Source organism: Hipposideros armiger, unplaced genomic scaffold (assembly GCF_001890085.2).
Source record: "Hipposideros armiger isolate ML-2016 unplaced genomic scaffold, ASM189008v1 scaffold_292, whole genome shotgun sequence".
Classification (NCBI taxonomy): domain Eukaryota; kingdom Metazoa; phylum Chordata; class Mammalia; order Chiroptera; family Hipposideridae; genus Hipposideros; species Hipposideros armiger.
The window spans coordinates 1975572-1997721 of record NW_017731642.1 but is presented as its reverse complement, the minus strand read 5'-3'; the positions used below and the strand labels follow the sequence as shown (position 1 = coordinate 1997721).

Sequence of the window (22150 nt, the reverse complement as noted above, 5' to 3'; positions counted from 1 at the left end):
TATTATGCTTTTGGGCTACTGACATGACTTTTCACTTTTGATGGTGAATCTTTGGTTTTTCTCTCAGTAGTGAAAGCTACCTGGGAGGCCTCAAGCTCCTGCTACCAAAATAAGTTATTCTGTGTTTGCCCCTATGTTTCTTGAAATTCCTCTTTCTGGCTCTACTCTGTATCTCCTACAGTTGGTTCTTTTGTTATAAGTGTTGTGAGCAACTAGTTAAATAACAAGGTTCTCATTTTAGATGCTTACATCTAGGTTTTCATAGATTGGAATAATATCTGCCACATAATTGACTTGACTCTAGGCCAGGAGTGAAGCCGGGTGCGTTAGGTCTGTCTCTTAGTGCTTCTCAAATTTCTTCCATGCATCATACACAAGAAATCAGATTTATCCAGCACCCTGCCGTTAGAGGACGCCAGTCACCCCTGGCCGTGACTGGGACATTAGCTTGCTACGGCAGCCATAACAAATACTACAGACTGGGTGAATTTAAAAACAAATTTGGACTGGCCGGTTAGCTCAGTTGGTTAGAGCGTGGTACTAATAACACTAAGGTTGCCGGTTCAGTCGTCGCATGGGCCACTGTGAGCTGCGCCCTCCTTAAAAAACAAATTTATTTCTCACAATTCTTGAGGGTAAAAGTTCAAGGTGTTGGCAGGATTGGCTTCCGAGGCATGCTGGCCATCCATTCCTCTCTGTCTTAACATGGTCTCTTTGTGTGTTTCTCCTAATCTCCTTATAAGGATACCAGCCTTATTGGATTAGGGCCTCCCTTAATTCCCACATTTTAACTTAGTTACCTCTTTAAAGACCCTATCTCCAAATACAGTCACATTCTGAGGTACTAGGGGTTAAAACATGAATTTAGGGGGACGGGGAACACCCTTCAGCCTGTAACAACTGGCATTGAATGCGCTGGGAAGCAGTGTCTGGGACACACCCATAACCCATTTGAAGCACATGTTATTTTACTTAATCTTCATGACATTACTATGAGGTAAGTAATATTGTTATGACTATTTTACAGATGAGAACATTGAAGCCCAAATGGATGAAGTCCATTGGCCAAGGTCACACAGTAAGCGGTAGAGCCAGAACACGGGGTTGGCCAGGGGTCAGCAAACTTTTGAGAGGGAAGAGCCAATCCTGTCCCTCACAACAATTTAAAAATTATTCGAGAGCCATAAATACATTTTTACATAATCACCATTATGTAAATAATATCCTTTAAAAATTTTTATAAATGAAACTATGATAATTTTATCATTTTTAATTTTACTTCAGAGCCACATGTCCGTACCCAAAGAACCGCATGTGGCTCACGAGTCGCAGTTTGCCGACCCCTGCCCTAGGCTAATTACACCAGATGAGCTTACTATCAGCAGTTTGTTTGAAATTTTAAGATAGATTTCTCTTTACATATGACCTGTTGAATGTAATAGAACTTTTTTGACTAAAATCGAGGGTCTGTGACTGAAATTTTAGCATACAAACTTTTAACATAAAATGATAGTAAAAGTTATATAGTCTTATTACAAAATGCATTAACTACCATATTAATAATATTCATATTAGTATTTTACTACTGATTTAAAACTTAATCGAAATTTATCAATTGGATGCAAGTTACCACTAAAGTGAAAATGTCTTAACTAACATGAACCTCTATACATGAGCCATTTTGTCAAACTTCTGACAGGATATTTTACATTTCAGGCAGATTTGTTTTTGCTACCCATTTGTAAGTATTGAGGTAAATTCTCATCCTCAGTTTCCAAACCTAAAATTAAGCTTGAATTCTTTTTTTTTAAAGGTTTTTATTGGGGAATTGGGGGATGGGAACAGCGCTGGGGAATTGGGGGAAGGGGAACAGACAAGTTGCTGTCCTTTTGTTCTTCAGTCTAGTTGTGGAGGACGTTGCTTCACTGGCCCAAGTTGGCACCATCATTGCACTCTTCCCGGGCGAGGCAGATCAGTCGCCGGCTTCTGGACGGCCGCTCACTGCGGCTGCTGGCCTCTCACGCTGGCTGCTGGCTACACACAGTAGCCCATGGAAACCCACTGCCACAGGGGCTGCAGCCTACGCCCTCGCCGGCGACTCATGGCAGCCCAGTTCCAGGTTGAGCTGTTGTTCAGCATCTTAGCTGTGGAGGGCAGTGTCACTGGCCCTCATATGTGGGATCCGAACTGGGGTCCTCTGGCATCCCAAGACAGTTCTTAACCATCGCGCCACTCAGCCGGCCCTAAGCTTGAATTCTTAAGAATTGAAAGAAAACTCTTTGTAAATAGCAGGCTTGAAGGAATAACCCTTTAAAAATCTCCCTTGCCTTCCTTTTGTAAACAGCAGTTTTCAAAGAATGACCTCTAAAAGAAGCTGGAATGTCACTGTGATAGTTTATCTAGCTTTCATATTCTTTACACATGATTAAGCAACAAACACTTTGGTTGACTGGAAAATTTTATATATATATATATAATTTTTATTCTATATATATTAATAGAGAATTATATATAATTATATATTAATATATATAGAATAAATATAGAATATAAAATAATATATAGAGAATATATATATAATTCTCACTTAAAACCACACTAGGTGAGCTTTTAAACTAAAGTTCATTCAATCACATTTTTAACACAAAATGTAGGAACTTGAACATATTTATGTAACAGTCCCAAGAGATCTTAGCTTCTTTTTTTTTTTTTTTTTTTTTTTTACTTATGTGAAAAGCACTACTATATCCAATGTGACATGAAGAAAAGGAAAAGTTGGAGCAATGGTCATTTCAGGGAACTTCCTTGGTCTTAGAGCTTGGATTTATTTATTTTGAATTCTTAATATCTAATATTAATTCATAATATTAGATCCTTTTAAATAGGATTTGAACATTTTCCAAATGAATAATTTGGCTCTTGGTTTTTTAGTTCATTCACATTACTTTTATCCTTGTTAGGTGAAAAGTTAAATTGACACTTCTTAGGCTCAAATAGTGTTAAAAACAAACCTCTATTTTATTTTTTTAGGGTCACCAAAAAAATAATAACAAATAAAACTCTACGTTTAAAAAAATCCACCTCTTTAATATGATTAAGTGGCTTCTGGACAAATTTTTCCTATCATTGTAGTGATTAAAGTACAAAAGCACTCTCATGACAAAAATACAGGCAAGTGTTTAAACTGATTCTGAACCTATCTGTATTTTTAACTTTTGCAGCCTCTCAGGGTAAGAGGCCCTTGTATTATCTTGGAGTCTATACAATCATCGTGCTTTGACTTCTGGGGAAGGTACTTGAATAAAAAACAGCCTATAGAGAGAGACGTTTGCAAGGAGGGATAGGAAAGGATGGGGAGCTTACATTTGTTTGTGCTTCATTCGTCTTAGCAGCCAAGAGAGAAAGCTGGGAGTCATATTTGACAGGGCCCTCCTCACCCTTCACACCCAATCCAATACATCACTTTCACCTCAAAATATTTCACCACAAAATAGATTCAACTCTATTTTGAATCCATCCAATCCCAAAGCTGCACCATGTCCCCTTGCCTACCCCTAACCCATTTCCACTGAAAGTGGTGATTCGGGCTCACCATTTTGCCCTTAGCATCAAGCTAATGACTGGATATTGTGTCATCATGGCAAATATGATCACATCTCTGCTCTGTTCCAAATCCTTCTGCAGTTTCCTGTTGCACTTAAAAATCCCCAATCCAGCTTCCTCTTGGGCCCCTTTCCCATTCTAACTTCCAGCCACACTGGCTTCTTTGCCATCACCCCACCCCCACCCCCCAACATACACACACACACAACTTCCTGCCTTAGGGCTTTGAGGCAGGCATTTCCGCCTCAAAAGGTTTCTGCCCACATCTGACTGATGTCTGCTCATCTGTCAGAATTCAGTGTAAGTGTCACTTCCTTGGGGATGCTCACCCTGACCCTCTAACTTCAATCAAGCTACCCTATCGTATCCATTAACAGCACTCTACACATTGAACTCAGTTCATAATTATTTTTACATCAGGAGCTGTGCCTGTCTGGTCATGCTGCAGCCACAGCTTCTGGCCCAGGACTATGGACATGTTGTTTGGACCTACAGGTGCAAGGTGGCTTAGACATGTCACCTGCAGTGCTAGGGACCTAATTTCTTGTTCCAGGCTCAGAGGTTGGAAGGTGAGGTAAGGATGGCATTGCAGGAAGACGGAGCACAGTGTGGGTTAAAGGGAAGGGATCCTGTCTTCATGGCTTAGGTTTTTATTGGGTTGTCAGAAAAGTCATGACATATTTTTCTATGTTTTTCGTTGCAAAAATGCGTCATGACTTTTCTGACAACCCAATAATATGGGCCATTGCTGGCAATGTTATTTGTAAAAACATTAGAATAGGATTCTTTTAAAACTCATTTTTCAAGTGTCAGCCACTTATTTGATCCAATATGAACCAGCCAATGTGCTTGTGCCAATATTTTTAGTTCTATATACAACACATATTATGTGGATCATGACTCAAGATTCTAATTAAGAAGAGAAACACTTGTAGATAAATATTTTCTTATAGCTTTAATAGAGGTCGCTTTTTTCTCTAAAGAAACTCTATAAATAGAACTTAGTTTGAATCTTTCAGTCTGTACATTTCTTAGAGTTACCAAAATTGAATGACAGGATGTTAGAATTGAAATGGGCTCAGAAGGTTGATTAATTAAACAGTATCCATTTAGAGATGACAAGACCAAAGCAGGGTGGCTGGCAAACTTTTCAAGGTCACACTGGGCTAGTGTGAAGTAAAACTGGAATCTGACCAGATCTTCAGGATTACAGACCAATATATTCCTCATTACTTTATGTCACTGTGTGTATCTTTAATTAGCATAAAGTGAAACTCCAAGTCAGCAGTTTTTTAGTATTGATAAAGGCATTATTGTTCTGTGATCTTTTTTAAAGACAAATGTTGCCATTTGGCATTCAGACAGCCACATAACCCTGTTTGACTGCAAATCGCTAGTCATTGAATCAAGGGCCAGACAGACCCTACTGAGCCTTTTTGCAAATGCACTATGTCAAGGTGGTTGTGTACCACCAGCTAATGAAAGGGAAATGGGGTGCTTCTAAGAGCCCAGTAACCCGTTAATAGTGGACTTTAGAACACTTCTTATAATATGTATTTAAATATGGGTGTGTCTGATATCTGGCAAATTCATTTCAAGCCAAATGACTCAAGAGCCAGAATAGGCCCAGCTGGGAGGCTGCCCTAGTTTCCTGAGGGTGACCTGGATGAATTCCCTGCCTCTCTTGGCAGAGCGGGCATTTCCCCTTGCCTCCCTTTTCCTGCCGTCTGAGCTCAAGCTGAGAGCACTGAGTATTCAGGTCTTACTGGGTCTCAGAGGGTTTCCAGATGAAACTGAAAAGTGAGAATAAAGAGAAGGGGAGAGCCATAGGGCGCCCAGTGCTTTCAGATCCCTAGGTCTCAAGGAGAGCAACCCTCCCATTTATGCCTCTGCTTTGTTGGTGTTTCTAGTGTAACAGTGTCACTTGCTCTAAACAAGAAACAGCTTCTTATAATGCCAGCCTTTCATTCGTCACGTTGGATCAACACTGGTGTGGTGGAGTCCAGATAAACCTGGGCCCCACACCAGCTCTGCCACTTGCTGTGTGACTTGTTACAGGTCACAGAACTTCTGTGACTCTTAGTTTCCTTTTCGGTAAAACCGGACTATTCTAATCATTGAGATTAGGGCAATACTCATAATAGATATCCAGTAAAGGAGTATTGATATTTAATATTAACTTGAATGGCCTTAGACTAGTGCTTTCACATTCAGTGCTGTTGTCTTATCCTTAATATGAGAAAGTTGGTTCCAAAGGTCTTTCAAGCCCGTTTCAGAACTGACAGTTCTATGGGTCCTCACTCTAAGGCATTCTTGAATGTTGGGAATTGAGCCTCCCCCACACACCCTCCCATTCTCACCTTTCTTAGTAGTGGTCTAACGCCACCATCTTACACCTTACACCCCAAGACCTTCTAGCCCTCTCACTTCTCATGTCGCTGTGGAAGCTGCAGATTACGAGTTCCCAGGACTTAATCCGTGCCCATTGCCCTCAGTCTGGGTTTAGGGGCCGACTTGTGGCAGGAGAGGGGAATCCAACGTGGGGCGCCGGAGCCTTGGATCTCATGTAGGAGCGGTGAAGGCAGCGCAGACGTTCGGGCGCCACCAATGGACCCACCAGCTTCAGCAAACTTCTAGCCTAGCAGAGCGCCCTCTCCGCCCAGCGCTAGGAGACGGGCTGCGGAGTTGGTACTGGACAAGGGTGGGTGCGCTCGCCCACCAGGGAAGGGCTAACTTTGCAGGCACAGGCACCAGGATGGAGCCCGAGGCCGCGGGAACCCGGTGCTTCCGATCCCGGGCTCTTCGGCTCTGGGCAAGCCTGGTCCCGGTCTCCTTCCCCAAAGCGGAACCCAGCATCTGCAGTGCCACGCCTTTCGGGCGCCACCCAGCAGGCCTGGGCGGGTCCCAGGCTGTCCCAAGTCTGGGATCTCGGGGTAATGAGATGTTAATGAGGCACGAATAAAGCCTCCGAGGGCCGCACGCCCGGCGCCGGAGCCCACACCCTGCGCAACTCCTTGGTCCGGCGGACCCCGCGCGCAGACGACAACCCAGCTCTCCCTCCGCTCCTTCACCTCCTCCCCTTCCTCCGCCCCGCCTGGCAGGAAGCGGCCCCTCCCCGCTCTAGAGACACAGGGTAAGTTGTCCAGCTAAACCAGCTGTGCGCCCCCTGCCCGCGGGGGACAGGGGTGTGTGGGTGCGCCTCTGGGGAAATGTGACCCCGGGCGCTCCGGAACCGCTCCTGGCAGTCCGACCCGTCTCCCCCCGCCCCCGCCCTGCTCAGCCCCTCTCCTGACTTTACGGTCCAGAGAGTAGTACCCGGTACCCCCGCCGCCTGTGGACCAGCTCCTCTCCATCCTTCCAGACCACTCCAGCCCTCGCACATCCTTTGTTCTGGTGTTTCCAGGTTGGGTCACCCCTCTCTCTCCCGTCGCGGAGGTCTTCTTCCACTTCCCCACCCTCCAGAGACTTTGCCCTTCCTGACGTCCGTCCGCCCTAGTCCAGGTGACCTGCAGCAGAAGACTTTAGTCTCCTGCCTCGCTCTGGCCCCGCTGGGCTCCGGCTGGGACTGGCCGGGCGGCCGAGGGAGTGGGGTTTTATCGGTCCCACCGACCTGCACCCATCAATGCAACGCACCTTCTTTAACTCCCCCAAGGGCAATCCTGCCCAATGTACCCTTTGATGCCTCCTGGTCCCAGCGTTTGAAAGCCCCCCTTAGACATCCCTCAATTTGCGTGGGGGCCCGAGCGAGGGAGAGGGGGACAAAGGAGGCCTTGTTTCGGGAAATTCCTGGGAGAGCGCGGGAGCCCACAGGGGATGGGGCGGGTCTTCGATGGGGATGGGAGGAAACTGGGAGGGGCAAACGCAGCTACTGTCACCACCCCCTGACCGCCCTCCAGGCCCACTGGAGAAGGCAAGTCACAGGGGAAGTGTTTTGACCACAGTGAGTCAGAAATAGACCCCGTGCTCCCTCACCCAGTCAGTTGAAACATGCAACATCCTCCTGCTGTTCGTTGAGGTAGTTTTGGTTGTGGGAAGTGCAACCTTCACAGTTAGAGACCATCTCCCCCTCTGTCAGGAGGAAATCATGAATGCTAAGGATGAAAACTTTGCCCCTGACATAAGGCACACCCTACACCCACGTGGCACTGAGCCCATCAAGGGGCAGCAGGAGGAAGGAGGTGTGGGATGAGATGGGGCACCAGCAGCTGGGGTTGCCAGTATTTTGGTCTGTCCCTGTCCACGCCACAAGGAAAGCTCTCCTTCTGGCCAACCTGCCCTCTCCATATCTGAGAAATTGCACCATACCCTGCTTTCTGCCCTCTGGGCCCCTGAGATGGAGCAGGACTTGGAGATCCCTGAACAGGAAGATTGAACTAAAGGTTCCTGGCTTCTTGCGGGCCCTCTGTGCCCAGGACTGCTGATTTTTCATTTCCAAATTTGGCAGATTTCACTTGGAATGGAAGGGGATAGCAGCCATCTCTGAAGCAGATCAAGAGTGGGCTGGGAGAAAGGAGCAGAGCCAATCAGGGGTGGACCCCAGCTCCCTGGAGACATCAAACTGCTTTCCTCTCCTCCCCTTTTTCCTTCCTCCAGCCTCCTCCCCGTCTCTTCCCTCCTCTCCAGCAGCCACTTGCCTCTGCTCAGCTGCTCCCTTCCCTGGGAGCCCCAGGGGCCTCCATGGCCTCACCCACCTCCACCAACCCAGCACACGCCCACTTTGAGAGCTTCCTGCAGGCTCAGCTGTGTCAGAATGTGCTGAGCACCTTCCAGGAGCTATGCCAGGCCCTGGGGCTGGAGCCTGGTGGGGGGCTGCCCCAGTACCACAAGATCAAGGCGCAGCTCAACTACTGGAGCGCCAAGTCTCTGTGGGCCAAGCTGGACAAGCGAGCAGGCCACCCTGTCTACCAGCAGGGCCGGGCCTGCACCAGCACCAAGGTGAATGAATACATGGTGCCTGGGATGGGGCTTGGAGAGCGGGGCTCCGGAGTCAGAGGAGGGAGATGGGGTGCCATGTCCACACTGCCTTGCATGTTCACAGTGCCTGGTGGTGGGCGCTGGACCTTGTGGTCTGCGGGCTGCTGTGGAGCTGGCGCTGCTGGGGGCCCGTGTGGTGCTGGTAGAAAAGCGCACCAAGTTCTCTCGCCACAATGTGCTCCATCTCTGGCCCTTCACCATCCATGACCTGCGGGGACTTGGCGCCAAGAAGTTCTACGGGCGTTTTTGCACAGGCACCCTGGACCACATCAGTGAGTACCACCTGGTGGCCTAGAGGGGTGGAGAGCCTGGGCCTAGAGACAGGTCAGTGGGGGAGTTGCTGGGCCAGCCAAGGGGCAGAGTGGACAAGACTCACTTCAGCCAGATGACCTTTAGGACTCAGGCCCCTTATCTGTAAAATGGGTACAGTGATCTCTGAGACCTTCTCCAGCTCTGACCAGGCACACACCGGTGCTCGGGGATGGGGCCCTGTACCTATTGTCTTCTCCCTTCCAGGCATCCGGCAGCTCCAGCTGCTTTTGTTGAAAGTGGCATTACTGCTGGGGGTGGAAATTCACTGGGGTGTCACTTTCACTGGCCTCCAGCCCCCTACCAAAAAGGGTAAGTACTTCTCTGCTCCTGAGAACCCCCATCTGCCAAGGACATCTTGGCTTGTGGAAGAAAAAGGGTGGGTTTGGGAGTTACCTGAGTCTCCCTTTTTCATAGTGTGGCCTTGTGCAAACCACTCTGAACCTCATATTGAGCATCTATAAAATGGGAGTAATATTTCCTTCCTTCCCTACTTTCCATGGCTGTTGTGAAGGTATAATTTGATAGGCCATGTGTCATTGCTTTCTAAACCCCAAAGCCCTTTAATACATTTATTTAATTGGCTTGTCCTGGGAATATAGGGGCTCCTTCAGACTTACACGTCTTGTGCCTCTCACACCCTCTGCCCCAGGGAGTGGCTGGCGTGCGCAGCTCCAGCCCAAAGCCCCTGCTCAGCTGGTCAACTATGAATTTGATGTCCTCATCTCCGCTGCTGGAGGTAAATTCGTCCCTGAAGGTGAGTGATCCCTTCCCTAACCGAAGTCAGTTTCTCAGGCTCCTCCTGGGCCTTTCAAAGTTGTTATACTCCTCATCCTCTTGCCACTTCCCTCCTGCCCCCACCTCTAGGCTTCACAGTGCGAGAGATGCGTGGCAAACTGGCCATTGGCATCACGGCCAACTTTGTGAATGGGCGCACGGTAGAAGAAACACAGGTGCCCGAGATCAGCGGTGTGGCCAGGATTTACAACCAGAGCTTCTTCCAGAGCCTGCTCAAAGCCACAGGTCAGGGCCCCTCTCACAAGGCTTCCCCTCCCACTGCCTGACTCTGGGCTGGGTCCTGCCTCACCTGCCTGCTCAGACCTGTCCTCAGTCCAAGGAACCTTGACAGCAAAGAACTTGTGCCCCCAGGGATTCAGCCGGCACAGCCCCGCTTTGCCACTCAGTATGACAGGTCTTGGAAATCTCTCACAAAAGGCATGGGATTTTGCTTTGTTTTTCTTTATAGGTGCTTTAGTATATAAACGATATAAATTCAAAATGAAAGTGGTACTTTAAAAAGATGCCCTGTTTACTTTGGCTTTGAACTGCCACACTCCCTGGGGTGTGCACACCCTAGTTTGAGAAGCCAAGCTGTCATCTGTAAGCATGTGACCTTGTGGTTGGTGCATGTCTTCCAGCTGTCACCCCACCGGTTTCTCTCTTTGCTCCACATCCTCAGGCCTCCTGGGCCTGGGACAGATGGTTCACTGTGCCATCAGAACTCATGGGCCCCCACGTGTGGGGCACCCACTGTAGTCTAAGCTGTGATCCCAGCTACCAGAGGTCAGGCATGGCTGGGGTGTTTGGAGAGGTGACACATCACGAGGAGACACATCTCCTGCTCACTCTGCCCTGTTCCCCCCTCCCCGCCACCGCTCCCCGCAGGCATTGATCTGGAAAACATTGTATACTACAAGGACGACACCCACTACTTTGTGATGACAGCCAAGAAGCAGTGCCTGCTGCGGCTCGGGGTGCTGCGTCAGGTGGGGCCGGGCCCAGGGAGGGAGGGGCTGGGCAGTGGGCCCTGGGAGATGGAAGCCAGGCCTTGACACAGTCTGTCCGCCCTCTTCTCCCCGCACGGGTGTGGACAGAGCCTGTCCTCTCCTGCCTTTGCCCTGACTTTTCCTCCACCTCAACAAGCTCCTCTCCCCTGGGATTTACATGGCAACCTGAATCATATTCTGGGCTAAAGACCTTATACCAGCCACAAACATAAGCCCCATGAGGGCAGGAGTTTTGTCTCTGTCTCTTGCTTGCTGATTATTCCCAGTGCTTCGTATGCCAAGGTGCCATATTTGGGCAGCTAAAATCATGCTATGGCTTATTTTTCAGCTAAGTCTTATTTTTGGGGAAACAGGGTGTCTGGTGTATGATAAGCACCCAATAACTATTTGCTGAATGAACTAGTTAACACCTGCTATGCGCTAGGTACTATGGTAAGAGCTTCATATGCCTTGTCTCACCTAACTCTCATGAGTACCTTGAGAAGTTAGATGTGTTCTCTCTAAATGATAGGGAAACTTAAGCTCTGAGAAGTTCAGTGACTTGTCCAAAGCAAATGTATGATAACAGTAATGGCTCTGGACCTCGGGAGCAGGGTGGACCCTGGGATCCCCAGCAGCAGGGTGAGTTCTAGGGAAGCGGCTTGAGCTTGGGAGGAAGACATTCAAATTCTAGGCCCAGCTCAGCCTTCAATTGCTGTGTAGTCTGGGGGAGCCCCTTCTTGGGGCCTTAGTATGTGTACCTTCTACACCCAAGGGGACGGGACTGCCCAATTGATACTGCTGTTTCTGATCTGTTGGCCATGTAGGACTGGCCGGAGACTGACCGGCTGCTGAGCAGTGCCAATGTGGTGCCCGAGGCTCTGCAGCGCTTTGCCCGGGCAGCTGCTGACTTTGCCACCCATGGCAAGCTCGGGAAGCTGGAATTTGCCCAGGATGCCCATGGGCGACCCGACGTCTCTGCTTTTGACTTCACAAGCATGATGCGGGCCGAGAGCGCTGCTCGTGTGCAGGAGAAGCATGGTGCCCGCCTGCTGCTGGAGCTGGTGGGGGACTGCCTGGTGGAGGTAAGGGGGCCAGGGTTCCCTGACGGGGGGAAGCAGGAGGGGGAGGGGCTTTCTGGTGCTTCAAGAAACAGAGACCCCTCATAAAGAGTCACAGGGGTTCCATGGTTGGGAAGGAGGGGAGAAAAGGGTTTGCTTGTTGTCGGGAGGAGCTGAGGGTTGCTTGGTGTGGTGAGAGGCCTCCTATGCTATGACCTCGGGAGCATCTGGGCTTGGACACTTCTGGTGGACTCTCACTGACCTATTTCCTACCCTTCTGACCCTGTAGCCCTTCTGGCCCCTGGGCACTGGAGTGGCCCGGGGCTTCTTGGCAGCCTTTGATGCCGCCTGGATGGTGAAGCGGTGGGCAGAGGGTGCTGGACCTCTAGAAGTGTTGGCAGAGCGGTGAGGCCTGAGTTGGGCAGGGTTGGGCAGGGCTGGATATATGACAAGGGACAGTAGAGGGTGGGGGAGTGCTGGGTGAATAGATGAGGACATGGACAAAAGAGAATAAAAGAAAGGCATGGCAGTTCTCAGGTGGGTACTGATGGATGCATGGATGCACTCTGACTCATGTCCCTGCCCCCCACCTTCACCCCACCCCCACTTCTCCCCCAGCGAGAGCCTATACCAGCTCCTGTCACAGACATCCCCGGAAAACATGCACCGCAATGTGGCCCAGTATGGGCTGGACCCAGCCACCCGCTACCCCAACCTGAACCTCCGGAGTGTGTCCCAAAATCAGGTCAGACACCCCCATCCCTCGAGGGCCTCACCAGACTTCCCAGGTCAGACCTCCTCCTCCAGGTCAGGCCTGCCCAGACCTGCCCAGTCACTGCCCCTCTGAGTGAACCCTACCCCAGGCTGGCCCCTTCCCTATGGGCTATGGGGTTTTATGGTCAGCCAGACCTGAAAGGGGGCTGCCTTAGGTGCGAGACCTGTATGACGTGGTGGCCAAGGAGCCCAAGCCGACGAGTGACAAGACAGACTCAGGAAAGCTGCCCACTGGTAAGCAGGCCTTCCTCCAGGGCCATAACCAAAATATTTACCAACTAGTGAGGTGCAACCAACCAATAGCTGCAGCCTCAGGCTGGGGACAGTGTACTGGAGCACTACTGGATGGTGGGGACGTTTGGGGCGTCCTGGAGAGTGGGGGGGGCAGCAGAGCACTCAGCAGCAGCTGTGTAGAAGTATTTCAGTATTTCAACAACTGCCACATCCGTAGCAGCTGAATGGCAGCAGTGCTGCCCTGTTCTCAGCTGTTCTGCGTGATCCCTTCGACTTGCAGACTCCAAACCTGCCTTTTCTTTGAGCCTCGGGGCCTCCCTGGTCCCAGTCCATAGCCCTCTATGTATTATAGCTAGTAGTGATTTCACTTTATTCTCCCCCACTACTTATTCCAAAAAGAGTTTTTCTTCCTTTTTTGTTTTTTATTAGTTTCAGGTGTACAAAACAATGTAATAGTTAGACATTTACACCCCTCACAAAGTGATAACCCCCCTCCCCCAATCTACTACCCCTCTGACATCGTATTTAGCTGTTACAGTTCCATTGACTCTATTCCCTATGCTGTACTCCACATCCCGTGACCATATATATATATATATATATATATATATATATATATANGTGACCATATATATATATATATATATATATATATATATATATATATATATGTAATTATAATTGACATTCATTATTATTCAGCTTCAGCTTCAGGTGTACACTGCAGTAGCCAAGAGATTTTTTTTTAATGAGAAAATAGGGATGAAGGAGGCACTGCTGACAGTGTCAGGTCAGTGCCCCACTTAGGGGCGGGGTCCTGCCATACAGACCCCACACCCAGCAACTGGGCTGTCTGTGAGCCATGGGGCCTTGGGCACAGCACAATCTCCTCTCCCAGGGTCGGTGGGCACCCAGGAGGAGCTGCTACATTGGTGCCAAGAGCAGACGGCTGGGTACCCTGGTGTCCACGTCACTAACCTTTTGTCTTCCTGGGCTGATGGACTGGCTCTGTGTGCACTGGTGAACCGGCTGCGGCCTGGCCTACTGTGAGTTGCAAATTAGGCCCAGTGGTCCCTGGCAGACCGTACCTTTCATGCTTCTGCCCCTTCCTCTACATCTCGCAGTGTGGAATGGCGGGGAGACCTCTGTGTAGGAGTTAGCTCACCCAACTGAGTCCCAGCGCCACGACTTGCCCAAGTCACTTCACCTCCCTAGTGATAGGGAGGTGTCTGACTTTGCCTGCGAATCTTGTAAGAATCAAATGCATTCAATAGCCCAGCTTTGCAAGCAGTAGAGCCCCCCAAGACAGAAGGTTGTCATTGGGTGGTGGTGGTGTGAGTGTAGCACAGAAAATAAAACCCCTCATGCCCTCCCCTCCCTTTGCACTCCCCTAGCCTTCCTACTGCCACCTCCCCCCAACTCTCTCTACCCACCGTCTCCCCCTTTGATGGGGTTAGATTCTGGTCTTCCATTGGCTTCTCTTCCTGATACCCTACAGGGAACCCTCAGAGCTGCAGGGGATGGGAGCTTTGGAAGCAACTGCTTGGGCACTGAAGATGGCAGAGCATGAGCTGGGCATCACCCCCGTGTTGTCCGCACAGGCAGTGGTGGCAGGAAGTGACCCACTGGGCCTCATCGCCTACCTCAGCCACTTTCACAGTGCCTTCAAGAGCACACCCCAAAATTCAGGTGACGTGGGGGGCAAGCGGGTAGACAGGTGGAGTGAGGAGGTTGTGTGTACGCATGTGTGTGCGAGAGAGAGGGTCCCCTTGAGGGATGGCCTGAGAGAGGAGCTGTCTGGAGTGTAGCTGTGGATTCCAAGGATACAGTATCAGATCCCCATCTGCCCTGACACCCCAATTCTCCCTGCAGGCCCTGCCAACCAAGGCCTGCCAGGGACCTCCAGTGCTGTACTATTCCTTGGCAAACTGCAGAGGACTCTGCAACGGACCCGGGCCAAGGTGGAGTCTGGGCAGGGTTGGGGCTGGGCAGTGGGTTCCTAGCATGGGTTCCGGGGGTGATGGGGAGGAGGACATTCAGAATGGGGGGAGAGGAGGATTGGGGGCTCAGAACCCCATGCTGAGTGTACGACTTGTTACAGGAAAATGGGGAGGACGCAGGTGGCAAGAAGCCACGCCTGGAGGTAAATGCATGCGAGGGCCGGACAGCTGCCTGCCCGTTTCCTGTCCTCTTCCCCTGGGCACTTTCCTAGGTCCTGTCTCCCCATGTCTTACTCCCCACCCCAGATCCAGTCCTATCCAGTCTTCCTTCCTAGTCTCACTCCCCTTCCCTTGGCCTGAGCACGTACCTCCTTAGGTAGAGGCTGAGACCCCAAGTACTGAGGAGCCACCTGTTCCAGAGCCTGGTGTCCCCCTAACACCCCCATCACACCACCAGGAGGTAAAAATGGGGGCCCTGTCTACAGGTTTGGGGATGAGGGTTTCAGGGATAGGGAAGAACTTTGCAGCAGGCCTTGACTCCAACTGACGGTGTGGCCTGGGGATTGGTGCAGGCCAGTGCCGGGGACCTCTGTGCGCTTTGTAGGGGACCCCTCTACATCCTGGAACGCGTCTGTGCCGACAACTGTTTCTACCACCGAAGCTGTTTCCGCTGCCATATCTGTGAGGCCACACTGTGGCCAGGTGGCTACAGGCAGCACCCAGGAGATGGTGAGTGGGCCCAGAAAGCCTCTAGAGGGACTTTGGGACTGGCCCTACCGGGAGGCAAGTTTGAAGGTGGAAGGGAACTGGGTTGCTGGGCGTAAGGAGGAAACAGGCTCAGTACGGCACTTTCATCCCGAGCTCAGATCTTCTGTCTCCTCCAAAGTCCCAAAGGTGGGGTTCTGATGCTAGTGGAAATTCACCTGCAAATCCAGTCCTGTCACCCCCATCTCCCTGATAAATTGAGTCTCTGGGCATTGGGCTGCCTACATTTGATGTCTCCTCCCCCTCTCCACCCTTCCCAGGACATTTATACTGCCTCCAGCACCTGCCCCAGCCAGACCACAAAGAGGGTGGCAGCGACAGAGGCCCTGAGAGTCAGGTAAAAGCTGGGAAAGTGTGTGTTGGGGTGGGAAGGAGTAAAAGGGTCTCTCCAAGCCCAGCCGACTTTGCCGGGGGTAACTGACTGTTCTCGTGTGAACTCCATGAAGGCAGGCATTTCTGTCCAAGTATCTAGAACAGTGCCTGACACTGTCCAGTAAGTGGCATCAGTGAGTGAATTCCAGGGCCCACATTTTCACCCCCACAACCCCATACTGGGCAGGTCACTGACCAGACCACATGGTGGCTTTCCTAGGACCTCCCCACACCAGGTGAGAATAACATGCCATCCGGCCCCTCGACTCCTATCACAAGCCCCAGCCAGCCCAACCGTCGGTTGATCCGCCTCTCCAGCCCAGAACGCCAGCGTTTGTCCTCCCTTAATCTGACCCCTGACCCAGAAAAGGAGCCTCCACCTAAGCCCCCCCGCAGCTGCTCCGCCTTGGCTCGCCAGGCCCTGGAAGGCAGCTTTGTGGGATGGGGAGTGCCAATCCAGAGCCCTCAAGGTAACTCTGCCCAGATGTGCTGACCCAGCGTGGGGATGGGGCTGGTGGTACTGGGATTCTTGAAGGGGGATGCTGGGGAATGGAAAGGGAGGTTGTGGGGATTCCAGGCCATGTCTACTTCTCTGCTCAGTTCTTATGGCCCTGGAGAAAGAGGAAGAAGGGAGTCCCTCCTCCAGTGAAGAGGAGGAGGAGGAAGAGGAAGATGTGGCTTTGGACTCAGACATGGAACAGGTGAGTGAAAGGAACATGGCCGCCTATTCCGACCAAGCCAGCATGCATCCACTAAATATACCCCGCTCCCAGCCACAGGAGAAACCTGCAGCTTGTTCCCTCCTGAGCCCCGCTCTTCTCACCCAGCCCCTACTCTTTCATGTCTCTAAGCCTCCATTTATTCTATCAGAACTTACCCCACGTCCAGCCCAGGTTCTTTCTGGCCCCTTTCAAACGAAGCTTCCCCAATCCCTACCCACCAGGCCAGGCCCTACCCCTGACTGCTCTGACCCTGCCATAGGCTCTGCTGACCCTCGCCAAGAACTCAGGCACCATGGACAGGTACCCAACATGGAAGCGGACCCTGCTGCGCCGTGCAAAGGAGGAGGAGATGAAGAGGTTCTGCAAGGCCCAGGTGAGGCCCAGGGGTCCCTGGAGGCTCTGATGGGTCAGAGTTGTGAAACTGGGGAGCAGAGCTCCTCCAGTGCTCTGTTCTGGGACAATCCAAAGACTCCTGGGCCTCTGGTCTTGTACCCCTCAGGCCGTCCAGCGGCGACTAAACGAGATTGAGGTTGCTCTGAGGGAGCTGGAGGCCGAGGGCATGAAGCTGGAGCTGGCCCTGAGGAACCAGAGCGGTGAGTGAAGATGGGGAGGGACACGCTAGGACACCCCCTTGCCTTTTAGCACTGTGTTAGCCCCCAGCAGTCCCTGAAGTCACCCGGCTCTGGCACACAGCAGGTTCCATTCTGCATGCTCAGGACTTCTATGACCCTGGTTGGAGGCCTCCTGACCACTTCACCCTCTTCTTCCTTCTTATCAGGTTCCCCAGAACAGCAAAAGGCACTATGGCTAGAACAGCTGCTACAGCTCGTTCAGAAGAAAAACAGCCTAGTGGCTGAGGAGGCTGAGCTCATGATCACGTAAGGGGCATGGGGAAGTGACACTGGCTAGTGAGCCAGGCCCCAGCCGAGTGCTTGGGCACCCTGGACAGCTATGTTTCTTCTATCCCTGCCCTCCACAGGGTACAGGAGCTGAACTTGGAGGAGAAACAGTTGCAGCTGGACCAGGAGCTACGAAGCTACCTGAACCGGGAAGGTAAGCAGGATGTGGGGAGAGGCAGACATAACAGGGCTGGGGTTTGCATGACCCGCGTGATCGCAGATAGTGACCAAGCAACACAGTCCTCTACTTAGAGAACCTCTGAAGCAATTCAGGAGGAAGCCAGATGATTGGGCTCCAAGCCTCTACTCTGCCTTCAGTTCAATCAGAGATGCACATTTGGGCTTTTATGCAGGATATGCTTTTAAAACAGTGTTAGAAAGCCACTGGTATGGACACAGCTGATTTCACAGATTAGGAAACAAAGGTCAGGTGGTAGAAGTCACGTAGGCCAGGGTTAGGCTATGCCACTCCTGACTCCCTGCCCAGTTCTCTGTTCTGTGAGCTTCGTCTCTTCCCTTCAGAAATCCTAAAGACAGCGGCTGATCGGCAGGCTGAGGAACAGATCCTCAGGAAGCTGGTGGATGTGGTGAACCAGCGAGATGCTCTCATCCGCTTTCAGGAGGCGAGCAGGCTCAGTGAGCTGGCCTCAGGGCCAGGGGCCCAGGGCTAGAAGAGGGTGGGCTGCCTGCCTTCTTCCCTCCATGGCCACCTCATCCCAGGACAGTGCCACCGTGCTCACGTGGGCTGCCTGGGAGAGGGGGTCACTGTTTACAATAAAATGTTTCTGCCACAAACAGGGCTTTAGGCTGCCTGCAGGTGGGAGGCGGGGCGTGTGCAGAGAGGGCAGAAGATGTGGGCCCAGTCACTGCTTCTACAAGGAAAAAGGCAGAGCCACAAAAGTGTCAAGCTTTATTGGTCCTCACTCCTGTCCCTCTCCTGCTGCTCCAGGAACAGGGCTGGCTGAGACTCTGGGCCCAAGTTCTGGGCCTCCCTTACCCTTCCCAGCACATGCTGGATCTCGGCTTGGGCCCTACATAAGCCCTTGGCCTCCTGCATGTGGAAGAGGTAGACTACACCCGCCCCCAGCACCAATCCTACACTGGGGGTCCAGAGCAGTATGGCAACTTCCCTGACCCCTCCTCCAGCCACCAGAGCACACAGCGCTGCCAGGAGAAGCAGCCCTACACCAATCGCGTAGCCAGCGAAGGTGGTCCACCAACGAGCTTGAGCCACACCCAGGTCCAGCTCTGTCCAGGCCTCCCTTAGCACGCTGACCAATGGTAACCTCTCTGCTGGTCCTAGAATAAGGCAAGGCAATGGGGCAGGTGGGTCAGAGTGGAAGGGCTGCTTTGTGGTGGGGAAGGACCAAGGGAAAAGGTGGGGGTGACTCACCATGGGTAGGGCTGGAGTTGTGCGGGGGTGGGCTGTGTCTCACACACAGAGTAGCCATCAGGGCCTCATGATCAGAGAGGGGGGCGCCACTGTGAGGTTCGTGGCCTGTAGTAGTTTTGAGAGTCTTACAGGAGATGTAGAACCCAGAAACTGCCTAGGAAAAGTAAGGGCCAGAGAAAAACATATTTGAGGGCCTCTTACCAGAGAACTGGCTCCTGGCTATCCCATTCTCCAATTATCAGTGATCTAAGTCTAGTCTAGCTGGACAAAGGGTCAGCACAGGCTGGTGAGGGATGAAGAGACACAGTGGGTGAAGGCATGTTGGGGGGAGGGGCCTGACCTTATAAAGCACGTAGTCAATGCGGATGCCACAGGGAAATGGCTCCAGCTCCTGCTGGTTGACATAGCAGTTCTTGGGTACCATTGTACAGCCTTCTTCAGAGCCCTAGGTGAATAATTGGCTTGTGCTAAGATGTGGAGGAAGGAGGAGGGAGAGAAGCTGGGGGTGCAAAGGTGGGGACATAATCAAGCAGGTCCTCACCTTAAAGTCCTGGGTCTCAAGGTAGGCATCAAGCAGCCCTGTCCACTCCTTCAGCAGGCGGCAGCCCAGGTCCTTCGGGTGCAAGTTGAGGTCCCCACACAATAGAACCACATCGGCCTTCTTGGATGTATGGCTGGGGGAACCAGGTTAGTGAGGCAAGAATTCTTCCCTCACCAGCTCTGCCCTATAAGTGGGGACCTTGGCCACCCCTCAACCCCTGGACCCCATCCCACTTCCCTGGTCAAGCCCAGGCTCACACACTGGATGAAATGGGCCAGTTCCCAGGCTTGGGCCACACGATGTGCTAGGTAGATGTCCTTCTGTCGATTGTACTCGGCATGGAGCTGAGTAAGACAGATGAGATTACAGCGGATGAGACTGAGGGTCCCAACAGCAAGCAGGTCGAAATCAAGCTGTGTCTGTCACTTGGCATGGTACTTGATAAAAAAAATGGGTGACCCTTGCCTACTGACCTTAGGAAATTCTGCTCCCACACCTCTCCCCCAGGCAGCCCAGCTAAATAAAGGAGTCCCATCTCTTTCTTCCTCCCAGGACCAGGCTGCCTGACCCTAAGCATTGCCAGCTTCACTTACATGGGTCACGTAGACGTTGAGCACCAGTCCACTTAGATGGAGCACCAGCAGCCCCACAGCCTTCCCACAGAACCAGTCACCATGATGGACCTGCAGGCAGGAGCGGGCAGGAACTCAGGGCACTGCTCCCCTCTTTCTGCCCATTCCCTGCAGTCCTAGAAAGGCTGCCTCCTTCAGTGTTAGTGGGGGGTGGGGAAGTGAGGTAGAAGAGGTCAGAAGTCAGGCTTACCATGTAGGGGTAGCCATTGAGGGTGTAGACATGCTGGGTGAGTTCCTGGATTGGGTGTTTGGAGAAGACACAGAGGCCACTGCCAATGAAGCCGCTGAAAGACAAGTCCTGATTAATAAATAACCAGGAGCAGGGAGAGAAAGACCCAGTCCTCTTCCCTTCTCTTGTTTCCCTGCACTTGTCAGCTACTTTTTTCTTTCTCTGCTACTGGGACCAGCCCCAGAACACAGCTCAAAGTCTTTGTGGGATGATAGGGTGACACGATGGCAAAGCTGAGAAGAGCTGGTTCCACCCTGTCCTGCTCCCACACCCAGGGAAAGGGAGAATGCAGGCGGGATAAGGAAGCGCTGTCAGGGCTCTGATCCTCCAGGTCTGAGAACAGGCTTCTAGGCCAGTACTTCTCACCTCCTGAAGTAGTGCGCTGCTGGGTAGGTGGGCAGCAGCTTCTGTCTCAGGTACTGGAAGTCCTGCTCACTCCACACCTGGGGGAAAAGGTGAGGATGCCTGTCTGGCTCGTCCCTCGGAGGGAAAGTCTCCTCCTGCACCCCGACCCCCAGCTGCCCCTCCTCCCAGCCAGGGTTCCACATCCGTTCCTTCCATACAGCCCACCTCCTCCAGTAGAGCAAGGTCAAAGCTCTCCATGTTCAGAAAGTCTCCCAGGCGCTTCATGCGGTCGGCCAGGTGCTTGCTCAGGTAGGGAATGCCCCTGAAGACAGAAGGGCCGGGGGAGGTGACTGCTGGGGATGCTCAGCCCTCCAGACACCACTGGAGCTGGGGCCAGGTGTGGGCCTTCGAAGTGCGGGTTCACTCCGCACCCTGAGATTGTAGTACAGGGTAAAGCCATGGCCTGGATGTGAGGAAGCGAATGGCTGTGTGGGTGCGAATGGCCAAGACCCAACTTCGTGGGCATACTCACCAGCAGTTGAGGTTAAAGACCCTTAGTCGCAGGGAGAAGTTGGGCTTCATGGCGGAAACGCTTCGGGGGGCGCGGGACTGCTCCGCCTTCCCAGCGACTACAACGGCCGGGACAAGTGTGGGCGGATGGTGCCTCCTCCACGGGCGGTGCACACAGGTGGTCGGCCCCGTCCCCGCGCTCCCGGATGGCCTTGGCCTCCAGCCGGCGCCGCTCAGGCCCAAGTGCTGGGCCCGCAGCCCGGGACAGACTCCCGTGTTACCCGGGCAACTGGCCCGCTGGCCCCCAACTGGCTGCCCACCAAGCCGGAAAGGCGATCTGCGGCGAAATCTGGGAGCTGCCAGGAGGCGAGCGCCGCTTGCGAGGGGGCCCGGACGGGCAGCGAGCCGGGCTGAGGCACGCGGGGCGCGGAGCTCCCCGTTCCTCCGCCCCGAAGCTCGTCCTTGACCGCAGCTCCCCGCGCGCCCTCGCTGGGCTCCCCAGCAACGGGCACAGAGGCCCCACAGCAGCAGCAGCCCGCCGCCGCCAACTTCGCCCCTAGCCCCGCCTCCTCCCTGAAAGCGGCGGGGGCGGGGCGCGCGGTTGCCCTGGCGACACGCAGTGTTTGTGCTCCAAGTAGGTCCCTAGTTCCGCCATGGCGAGCCCGCATTGGTGCAGGCCGAAGTCGGTGCCGTGCGACTCGCACTCGCCTCCCGAGCAGCCGCTGCAGGTCAAGGTGGTGGGGCTCTTCAAAAGCTCCACTTTTCAGATTGCGAAGAGCACAGCTGAGGTAACTGCGAAGTAACCAAAAGTGCGGGCGGCTCTTCCTGCTTCCCGGCCTCGCGCCTCCTGGTGGCAAGGTTCGATGTTCCGGGAGGGGTTGTCCGGCTGGAGTGGGGGCCAGTCTGGTTGGAACCCAGAGCGTAGGGGAAAAGTGCGGGCCGGGGGCGGCATTTCACTTCGAGAAGAGGCTACCTTTAAATGGGAATACGATCGAAAGAAGTATTCAGAACCTTGCCGTGAATAAAGGTAATTCCTCCTCTCTACATAGCCACACATTTTTTTTCACATTTTTAACTGAAA

At 52.4% G+C, this 22150-nt stretch overlaps 3 protein-coding genes and 1 long non-coding RNA gene across 6 annotated transcripts in view; 3 read left to right on the top strand and 1 right to left on the bottom strand.

The window, feature by feature from the left end:
- The first annotated feature begins 5127 nt into the window (after positions 1 to 5127).
- Positions 5128 to 8174, top strand: LOC109391426 (uncharacterized). Its single transcript, XR_002125801.1, has 3 exons — positions 5128 to 6736; positions 7007 to 7104; positions 8048 to 8174. It is a non-coding gene; the product is annotated as an uncharacterized LOC109391426 (long non-coding RNA).
- A 106-nt stretch (positions 8175 to 8280) lies between these two features.
- Positions 8281 to 18231, top strand: MICAL1 (microtubule associated monooxygenase, calponin and LIM domain containing 1). The gene is made up of 24 exons (XM_019658976.1): positions 8281 to 8538; positions 8642 to 8849; positions 9094 to 9198; positions 9539 to 9643; positions 9754 to 9909; positions 10552 to 10652; positions 11480 to 11737; positions 12003 to 12118; positions 12332 to 12458; positions 12643 to 12721; positions 13620 to 13767; positions 14220 to 14410; positions 14594 to 14682; positions 14823 to 14864; positions 15038 to 15121; positions 15234 to 15390; positions 15687 to 15763; positions 16019 to 16268; positions 16399 to 16499; positions 16780 to 16893; positions 17020 to 17113; positions 17299 to 17398; positions 17500 to 17573; positions 17942 to 18231. The coding sequence occupies exons 1-24, from the start codon at positions 8281 to 8283 to the stop codon at positions 18088 to 18090; spliced, it is 3183 nt and encodes a 1060-aa protein (XP_019514521.1). The 3' UTR covers positions 18091 to 18231.
- An 81-nt stretch (positions 18232 to 18312) lies between these two features.
- On the bottom strand, positions 18313 to 21622 carry SMPD2 (sphingomyelin phosphodiesterase 2). Its single transcript, XM_019658977.1, has 10 exons — positions 21092 to 21622; positions 20785 to 20881; positions 20581 to 20657; positions 20176 to 20269; positions 19947 to 20036; positions 19615 to 19697; positions 19354 to 19486; positions 19153 to 19257; positions 18813 to 18966; positions 18313 to 18718 (listed from the first exon to the last, which is right to left on the bottom strand). The coding sequence occupies exons 1-10, from the start codon at positions 21139 to 21141 to the stop codon at positions 18330 to 18332; spliced, it is 1272 nt and encodes a 423-aa protein (XP_019514522.1). The 5' UTR covers positions 21142 to 21622; the 3' UTR covers positions 18313 to 18329.
- A 60-nt stretch (positions 21623 to 21682) lies between these two features.
- Positions 21683 to 22150, top strand: part of LOC109391425 (peptidyl-prolyl cis-trans isomerase-like 6) — a 53670-nt gene continuing 53202 nt past the window's right edge. For 2 of the 3 annotated variants that reach the window (XM_019658978.1, XM_019658979.1), the window contains exon 1: positions 21702 to 21857. In XM_019658978.1, coding sequence (XP_019514523.1) covers positions 21723 to 21857 — 135 coding nt within the window. In that variant the 5' untranslated portion in view covers positions 21702 to 21722. Of the gene's footprint in view, positions 21858 to 22150 lie in introns of all 3 variants that reach the window. The other variant, XM_019658980.1, reaches the window with a different exon arrangement.